The following is a 10,386-nucleotide window of genomic DNA, read 5'->3' on the forward strand; positions in this document are numbered from 1 at the left end:
TGAAAGGCTGCTGCCATCTACTGGCCTAGCTCTAAAAATTTCTCTTAAACCAGAAGCTGGAAACCTAAATCCAACAGCAAGGCTACATTGTCATTGAAAACAACTGTTTTTGCTTTTCAACACCTCAGAATTTGAAAACCAGCCCCCTATTTCAATGGCACTATCTTAGGAAAAGGTTAACAACTGCGCAAATGTAAGTTTTGAAACCTAACTGCACGATGTTTATATATACCTAAGTTTACTTACAATTCCTAAAAGTACGATTTTTTTTTTACATTTGCAACTGGATAATCGTGGTTTTGAAGGGAAAACTGTAAAATAGACACTCTGAAATACGGCTTGCAAATAGTTTTACATAAATCATGGAGGTCTTTAAATATTTCTAGCTCACTTGGAAGGTTAAGATCTTTATAAAGCAAAGATCTGAAAAGTTCAACAGATAGTACCTGCTCAGTAAAGATTCAATATTAGGAGATTATGTCTATTCCAAATAATTATTCAATCAGCAATTGCGTTTCATTATATTTGTTAAGGCCACATTGACACCTTGTAGGCATCTAAAATAACTCTGACTTCAAATATACATGAAAATGTATATTTTCAAATATATTTTGGAATATATTCAGATATACTTTGGAAATGAATAGCTATCTTAGGAAAATGTATCTTGGAGCTATCTTGGAGAAAGCTATTCCTTTCCAAAGTATACCTTTGGAAGTAGAGTATACTTGATTCTGCGAGTGTTGCTCAGGCAGCAGAGAGTATAACTCACATGTCAGGCTAACACTATTCTATGCACCTGTTGGTCCACTCTACCACTGTAGAAAACATTGCTGTGCCATCATGGAACTAGGATACTGTTATTAGTAAAGTGCTTTGCACAAACCCCACTTCGGGCTTACACTTGGACTGCAGGTGACAGCACCTGGGCTTTTGCAATTCTATCATTCTTTTGTTTTTTTTTGCTATCTTTAACAGAAAGTAAATTTGTCAATCTGTAAAACCTCTCTTGTGAAAATGTTACTATTATGTGAAAAATAAGTACTAAGATAAATCATCTACAAAGCTTTAAATAGACACATTCTTGATCATCTACCAAAAAACTTGTATGATATACTCAATTTAAAGTAATATAAAATTATATATCATACCCTAAAAAATAATTGCTGTCCAATGATTAAGAAACATTACAACTCACAGCAGAAGTATCAGTGGTAAACTACTATATAATGTAGTCAACTCTATGACATGTATAAAATAGTGATGAATTCTTCACCTAAATCAAATGGGTAAATAAAAACTATTTGGAAAATAGCAACAGGTATAACCTCACTGCTTCCATCTAATTGACACTAATGCCCTTCATTTAATTTCACATCAAAAGAATATTTTAATGAACAACTGCATAAAATAACAGTCAAAGACAAGCAATATTCGGCAAAACAAAGGGAGGTTCTGAGCTGTCACTCATGCTTTCATGATGCTGCTAACTCCAAAGCATTTGCAGACAAGCGGAAGAATCTTCCTTTTCTGCAGCCAGAAAGGGAAAGTTGCATTTTGAATTTTTTTCTTCAGTTGAGACGTTGACTTTCTCTGCTTAGAAAAAAATTACACTTTTAGACAAGGAAAAATAAATGTTTGCTTAACATTTTGTCAATTTAACTCTTCAGAAAGGCCTTAAAAGTGGTATTTTACTAAAGAGGACTTGGTTGGGGAAAATAGCTGGTTATTGTTGAAGGAACTTTCTCCAAGCTATTCATTTCCAAAGTAAATTCCATGAAGTTATTTTAAAAGTTAAACTAGATCAAATAAAGCAAAAAAGATCTGGAGGCACAATCTTGTGTTATCAGAAAACTATAAAGACTTTAAAAAAGGCAAAGACTCAGACCAAAAGAACATATGAGCTATTACAGAATATTGGATTAAAATGTACTTACCCAGGACTCTCAAATATCATACATCTCCATTATGTAGGCTTTAGGCACCAAGCCAATGGCTCCCTTCATTTCTCCTACCCACCAGCCATATCTATTGTATTCCTAATTGAAAACAATATGCAATATTAACCTTTAGACTGGTGTAAGTACAATGTCATTTGTATGCAACTTCTTAGAAATGTGATTTCTTTTTAGAAAGTTACAAGAGCTTGAGTTGTAAAGGGAAACATTTTCATCTTTTTTGTTTCTAGACACTTTAAAATGCTGTTAGGCAAAGATTTAAATTAAGGTATAACACAAAGCCTGCTTATTACTAGGCTTAGAACATAGAAACAATCACAAATAATAAGAACTCAGAAAATAAACTATCTCAGGAAGCCGGCTCCGGGACGGCTTCCCCACCCCAGCCCATCTCCATCTGTTCTTCCCTCTCTCTCCTTCCCTCTCTCTCCACAAAGCCTGGGAACACCGTTTCTGTGCAAGAGGCTGTAAGGTTAAAGCTGTGATCCTTAAGAGACTATATTTACCTTCAAGAAGCTTATCATCTAGCAAAGATGAAATTATTTTTTTCACAATAAACTACTGAATTAAACCGACAGGCCCTAAACTGATCTAGAATACAGAGGGCTGCTCCTTTTTAAGAAATGTCTAATACACACACTTTAATAGAAAAATCGGAGAATAAGGAAACGCTAACAATACCAAAAAAAAAATTCATTTTACAAAATAATTCACAAACAGGTCCCTTTGATGTAGCTTCCCTGGGGTATTTATTGTCCCTTTTATTTAATCATAAACTCCCTTAGGTAGAAGACAGGTAGAAGGAATTTAAAGGTGGTGTTAGATTCACCCTCATAGTGACGGATCAATAAGAATAAAAGTATTTCAAGTTATAAAGGCAAAATATTAATCTAGCTGCAAGAAAGAGTGATTGATGAGTGACTTCTGCATTTATTCTGCAACGTGTGATAAACAAACCTATGGCTCCTTTTCTCCCACTTTTTCTCCTTTGACAGATGCACCACTGCTTTAGGCATTGTGAATGCTCCGGAACCAGTCTCATATGTCTGCCAGGTTGACTAATGTATTTTTATCTCAAATTTATTTATGTTTAGTGAGATACAAACAAAGTAAAATGAATTACAAGTTTCAAGAATAATATCTTCCAAAAGCAATACTCTGCACAAGCTTTGTAGGACTCAAATTTAATTTTTCATAGAAGATAAATTTTTAAAATCAATCCCCAAAGTAATTCAATAGGTTATGATTTTCCAACATGAGTCACAGATAAATGCGCATATGCATATTGAGTTATATGTGGGGCAGGAAGGTTAATCCTAGCACAGACTTAACATTTGTATTGATTAGTATGTTACTGACCACCACAAGGGAAAATTCTTCAATACAAATGTAGCAACGTTAGCATGTATGCATTGATATGTAGTATATTAATAGATTATAGGACAAAATCTAGAGGTGCTTTTTGAAACAGTGGGCAGCATCAGAATTAGATTTATTGGAAGAAAAAAGTGGAGAGAAGGGGGAAGAATAAAAGAATCCTGGACTTCTCCTTATAGTGAGGGCACAGCTCTGGCTCATGAAGCAGTAGACTCAAAATTTTAACTTTAAAAGTACACCGACAGTGTGAAATTTAGTGGACAAAACTGTCTAAAGGACAAGAATACTCCCATGCCCAGAACCCAGTGATGAGGACTCTAATCCACGTAGGGCATATTTATTAGAAGAAAATACCAACTTACTGAAAGCCATGATTAGCTGCCATCATATCCTAATAGGTATCTAATAAAATTGCCCTTTTCAATTTTTAAGACAATGAATACAATTAGACCCTAAGGCTTAACAAAACAGATGTACTTAACCTTCCACAGCCTATTATAAGATTTCAAAATGGATAGTTAATGGGGTAAGTCTGAGTGTTAAAGCTCTTACCCAATGTCAATCTAAGATTTTTTAAGTAGATTATTTGGAAGGAGCCGAGGAACTAGTCCTCCCCGTCCTCCTACCTCTTGACAGACAGAAAAAACATCTAGCCAGAGGCCAAGCTGACCTAAATCTGCTTCCAGAGAATGGCCTTCAATCTGAGTGCCAGTGTTTAGATTCAAATTACAAGACAGAAAGTTTATATTGTTCTATAATATTCTGCTTTGGTTACAGTCTGCACTGCCAATTAAGGTCATGTGATCTCACATGCAGTCTTGTCGACATACTCTAACGGCTGCAGTGTAAATCCGTAAATTTGCTTCCTGTAAGCTTTACTCAACCCAAATTTAAGAAATTGATTTCCAACAAATCACAACTGAGAGACTTCTGTACGGTGGTAGACCAGTGAGATTCATTACGTAGAGCCCAGAAGTAAACAGCAGGGAGGGAGGAGCTTGCGCAACTGTAAACAAATCCCTTAACAGGAACATTCTAGGGAGAAAAAAAGTTTCAAACTAAAATCATCTTAAATGCTTCATTTAATTTAAAGTAATTGAAAAACATGAAATACTTCATAGACGTACTCTAAGATATCACAGATTTAAATCGGAAAACGATACAACTAAAGACCAGAATATTTGTTACTTTACATTCATAAAGAATCGCACAGAATACTCTTGTGTGGAATTAGGAGATAAGATAAAATATACTGAGGTAAAAATACAGGAAGCAAATTTCCAGATTTACACTGCAGCCATTAGAGTATGTCGACCAGACTGCAAACACTGGAGCTTTTACTCTTATCATTACCATCCCCTGTATGAGCCTCCTGAGCAACATGAATCCCAATTAAACCATTTGCAGCCTATAAATTGCAATGAAAATGCTTCTTGGAGTACAGAATTCTAAACTTTGGCCTGAAGATGCAGTATTGTGCACGGTTTCCTCTTGGAGAAGAAAATCTGCCTGTGTTTTCCTTTCCTCCTTGCTACCTGCCGAACAAACGTGATCGTGCATGTTCTGTTACATAGAAAGGAAAATGATGCCCTCGGTACAGTGTGGTTTTAAAGTCTGCATACTCGCTACGGCATTTGCTATAAAGTCACAGGTGGATCATTTAGAACAAAATGACACAAACTATCAAATCTTATCCTGTTGATAAATGAAAAATAAAGAGACGAGCCATACTAGGCTGCCATCTAAATCTTTGAAAGGTTAGGAAGCATCATGTCATCTTTATGGCACACAAGATCTCAGGTACAAGAAGGTCTGCCATCTGGTATCCTTCACCCTACTCGGCTCTTAACATCAACTGAAATGCTAACATAGGCAAGTGACTGTACTTCAGGAGGACTGATAAAATAATGAAGAGTCCTTTAATCTACAGGAAACCATTCTAGTCAATTTATAAGAAATATTGCATCCCTTTGTAGGACATGTAATTATTTTCTATTAATCATGTGCTATAAAGCTACATTATGCGGTTATTCTGTTATCACTAGAAAGAGGCCTGCAGTCAGCTTCTGACAATGTTAGGTAATTACTAACACAAAGCTGCTTTCTCCTCTCACAGTAATGCTATCAAGATCCAGAGGTGTAGTGATGCTTATTGTATAAAAATAGTACTCAAAAGAAATTCAATATCTGCAGAATGGATGGCTTCGAGGCAAAATGTAACGTGGCAGTCAGAGAAGCAAAAAAAAAAAAAAGAAAAAAGGCCAAACTTGCCCAATAATCCAAGAAAGTAATAGGTGCCACTGAACCCTGGCCATCTAACTCCTGTGTTTTCAATTTCCATACCTGGAAAATCACTTCATTTAGTTCGTAGTTAAAATTTTAGGCCCCAGTTAATATTTACTAAGCAATAAATTAAAGCGAGGGCATAAGAAGGCAGGAAAAGGGGGCTAGTTTTGATAAAGTAAAACAGACACTTTATAAGCACAATAGTGAACACCCGTCCATGTTTACTCATTAACCAAATCTCTCCTGCCGGTGTATTATTTCACACTTAAGTAAGACCCCAATGTTTACTTAAATCCTTTAAGGCACCAGGACTCTCACTTCTCACGTATGTTAATCCACTTTCTGCAAAGGAAATGATAAGAGAATCCTGCTTAACAGAAACCTGAAACACGATTTCTCCACGTAGCCCTTTCAGACATCAGTTGTCCATATGTTTAAAAGCAACAGGTGTTGGAAATGTTGAAAGGCTTTTTCCAAACATACGTCTGTGCCTCAGCACATACTGGCCTTTAGTGGAAATGAACGTAATTTATTCACGAAATATAAAATACAGGAAGTTTAAGGACCAAAGAACTTCACTGTTATTTTCCAAGTATTCACTGTGATATTTTCAAATTATTCGTAAACACCATAGTACTATCAAAACTAGGTAGTTATTTTAAAATATATAAATACTTTCTTCAAGGCTACCTCTTCAGGTTCTTCCTTTTTATTAACTCTGATCACAAATTTTCTAGAATCCTCTCATTTCTCATAAATCCATCGTTTCAAAAAGTTTTCTTCAAATGCACAACAGGAACTTGCCAACCTCAGTGCTTTATTACGACTATCTAACATTAACTGCTAAAATCTTAGATTTCTAACCTGTTAAATGAGGAAACGGACACTTACAATCTCTACATTTCTTCATGGCTATTTGTGAAGGAGCTTAAGGACACTAAGTTTCCTAGCGGTGTGTGGAAATCAGCCTCGTTACTTTACAATCTGCTATATGCAGGTGTGACTCTGAGATCCTCTAATTCAAAGAATTCTTTTCTCCTCACACTGTAAACTCCATTTTTAAAGCAAGAGAGACAAAAGGACAAGTAAAGAAAGAAAAGCTGGCTGAAAGAATTTAATTTCCCTAATAAATTTTAGTTTATATCCCAAGATTCAAAACACCTTTAATTCTACAGCATCACCAGTTAATAATACCGCACAGTAAAAACCGATATTCAGACTGATGAGTCGCAGATAATGTTAGGCAAGGAAAGCTCAAACGCTCTGCAGAGAGTGGCTTTGGTGCTCAGGGTACGGTATTTCACCCACCGAGGCATGCCACTGTCAACTGTTCTCAGGCTTCCCCGCTCCACTCTGTTCTGTCCCTACTCTAGTTCAGGCCTCCATCACCTTGCCCCACACTACTACATTACTGACTTTGCCTCTCTGTTCTTCCCAGAAACTGTCTTCATTAGTTTACCCCACTGCTCAAGACTTTATACAAGTTCCCCAATGTATCAACTTCAAACTCCTCTGCGTGGCCTTCTCTGATCACCGTTCTGGTCTGCCCGGCCCAACCCTGCCTGGTCCAACCTTCCCCACTACACTCATTCCTACATTCCCATGTGATGTTTCCTCCCCAGGGAAGTCCTGCCTCCCTCAGCCAAACCCATGTTACTTAACTCATAGATTTTTCTCTGAATTGTCTGATCCATCAACATCTCTCATTTCAAGCTGAGCATCTATTCCTCCAAGGGTTTTATGTACATTAGTTTTATTTCTTCAATTAAAGTACAAACTCACTGAGGCCAAGGGCCTTACACCTTATCTGTATGCCGCACAATACTGGGTGTGTGAAAATGTGTTCACAAATTCTATCCTGGAATGATGAAATAGACTCGGTCTTCATTTTGGATGATACACAGCTAACTACCCTAAATAATTTCTTAAGAAATGTAATTTACAATAGGAGTACTTTTCATTTGTATATATTAGACGTACTTAAGGACCTTCAGTAGCAACTAAACAAGCATTTGTTCTGAAGCATGTTACCTGTGCAAGTCTGGGTGTGCAATCTGAAACAGGGTGTTGCTGCTAGTCATGGCAGGCTGCTGCCACCATGTTTTCAAATGCACTATATAGGATGCCTTGTCTAACGAGCTTAACTGTCATGTGCAGAAAGAAAGATATTTGTCCCCTTTGGAACTGGGACCAAATAATTCTAGTTCTCAGAAGAAGGAGTTCAGTTGAATTTGTTTGTAAGCACTGAAGAGGTTAAGACAGAACCCGGCAAAAGTAGAAACACTGTGGCAGGTATAACGGAAAATCTGTTTTTTCAGCCTCTTATTGGTATTCCTGTATGCTCAGAAGATCCTGAGTCTAACCATAGCTCTCCCGCTCAGTAGGTACAGGACCTTGAGCAATTCTCAAGTTCTTTAGGGATGATTTTTTTGTTCATGTTTATATTCCTCATTGAGATTCTATAATAATCCAGTTACATGTTTGATATAAACTGATAACCCTAATTATTATACATTTGAACCATCACAGAATTACGTGTATATTTTGTCATATTTACTATGAAAGTTTTTTTGTCAAGACTATTACCTGACACTCTTACACTTGTTATATAAAATTGTTGAGGCCAGATATTCAGTCCAGATTCTGGAAATTCATGTGGGATTTTTTTTTAAGTAGCCAGTTTTTGGGAAAAACCAATATTCCTCTTTTGTGATTAAAAGGAATTATTACCTGTCTCTCTCTCTTTCTTCTCTTTTTCAATTTGGCTGCCAAAGAGCTTGGGGCCAAAGTAAAAGTTCAACTGCAGAAATCTCTATTGTCTTTTAACATTTTCATGGGGGTGATCCATTTTCCTTTAGTGTTTTATATATTTTTCCTCAATTATGCTGAGCCTCAATTTCTTCCCTTATAAAATGAAGAGTTAGTGCTAAGGTCTCCCAAGCTCTATGGTTCCATCATTATGAGTTCTTTTAATTAGTCAGAATTATTTCCCATTTTTAAATCTCTTTTGGTAAACATATATTAAATATCTGTCTTCCATAATGGTAGATATTGGGGATATAAAAGTACTTAAGACACAGGGTCTGTCTCAAGAACTTCAGAGTTGAGGGAAAGAGAGAGAGAGATAATCATGACATCCAGTGTTCAGTGGGAAAGGAGAAAAATCTGTGAAAAGAGAAGCAAGCATGGAATGTACAAGCCTTTGCAGAGAGTGACAGCTGGGCTCAGACTTCAGATAAAATAATGAAAAGAGTAATAAATGGCAAGTGAAAGGCCTGGAAGGATTTGTTCAGTGGTTAACACAAAGGTATAGGATGATGATCTGGAAGAGGAATCCAGGCTCCAGGAAGGAATAAAGACCAGATTCCAGACAGGACTGCAGCACTAGAGACCCGGGGAAAGAACCTTGCTGAGCTGCGCCCACCTGACCTATGGAAACTGTGCGATAATAAATGGTGTTGTTTAAGCCTCACACACCCCACACATACGTATGCACACATGCACATACGTGCACACACACACAGGCACACAAAGGTAGGGGAGGAAATATGGCAATCGTGGTGTACAATAAGGCAGGAAAACTGGGTTGGAAAGACAGGTTGGTTTGGTTTCTCACAGTGTTTCTCTGGCTGCCCACCATTCTCCAAAGAAGGTAATGGAAGAGAAGTGACCCTGGCAGTTTACGGGATCTACACTTCCCTGTCTTTGATAGGATCACCACCACGATCCTATCACGGTGGATCATCACTCCCTTTTCTAACACATTCTTGTGGATTTTATAACAGACAAAGAAAATAAGCATTTAAATAGTTGTTGAATCAATAAACTCCATCCATATGTGAAGTTCTAGTTCAAGTTCTATTTCCTTATGGCTCTTTCCTTAATTACTCCAGGCTCTACTGACATCCTCCTCCTCTGGGCTTCCCCAATTCTCTAACATTTATAGGCTACACTATTCTATTTCATGGACTGGTGTTCTCTACAACTAACTCAATTGTAGTATCCCTGAAAAAAAGGCCAATTACGGCTTCTCTGGATCCTGCTCCGAACAATGCTCTGGATAATAAGTGTTCATCAAATATTTGTTGATTAGAAAATGGAATAATTTGGACCATCTATAAAAGACCTAATTATGCAGAAGATATGGTCAGTAACATGGTTTACTAATGTTTAGAAAGGGGATATGGTAGTTATAATGAAACTCTGATACAGAAAAAAAGTCAAAGTCCCAATCAAGGCCTTCTCAAGTGTAGCAACGTAGAAAGACTAAAGACTATAGACCTGCCCTGCAGTCAGGAAAAGCCACTTATTAGCTGGGTATCTTCACAACCTTATGAGCATCGGTTTCCTAGTCTGCAAAATTATAACAGCATATACTCCATAGAGTTATCATATGAATTATAGAAGTGAAAATATATTAAGTGTCTGGAACAGGACATTGTAAGTATTCAACAAACACTTTTTCATCCCCCCCCCCCCCGCCCACTGTCTCTTAATTGGTATAACAAAGTATCAGGGCAACAAAAAATAACAGTACTTTGAAATGTGCCACAAAGGAATCTGAAGATTATGATCAGGTTTCTACCCTACTGTTCCAAGCAGCATCTGATTTTCCAATGAGAATATTTCAGGCTCAGCGCCTGTAGCTCAGCGGCTAGGGCACCAGCTACATATAGCTGAGCTGGTGGGTTGGAATCCAGCCCCAGCCTGTGGGACAAAAAGAACAAATGCAACCAAAAAATGGCCAGGCGTTGTGGCGGGCGCC

At 37.3% G+C, this 10,386-nt stretch overlaps 1 protein-coding gene across 1 annotated transcript in view; it reads right to left on the bottom strand.

Moving 5' to 3' along the window:
• Window positions 1–1,157: 1,157 nt before the first annotated feature.
• SKAP2 (src kinase associated phosphoprotein 2) overlaps window positions 1,158–10,386 on the bottom strand; it is a 183,469-nt gene continuing 174,240 nt past the window's right edge. The window contains exons 12-13 of the mRNA XM_023512433.1: window positions 1,938–2,039; window positions 1,158–1,596 (exon numbers count right to left, since the gene is read on the bottom strand). Of these exons, the coding sequence (XP_023368201.1) occupies window positions 1,947–2,039 (93 nt within the window). The 3' untranslated portion in view covers window positions 1,158–1,596; window positions 1,938–1,946. The remainder of the gene's footprint in view (window positions 1,597–1,937; window positions 2,040–10,386) is intronic.

The sequence above is a fragment of the Otolemur garnettii genome, unplaced genomic scaffold (assembly GCF_000181295.1).
Source record: "Otolemur garnettii isolate 467f Iridium unplaced genomic scaffold, OtoGar3 scaffold00028, whole genome shotgun sequence".
NCBI classification, from domain to species: domain Eukaryota; kingdom Metazoa; phylum Chordata; class Mammalia; order Primates; family Galagidae; genus Otolemur; species Otolemur garnettii.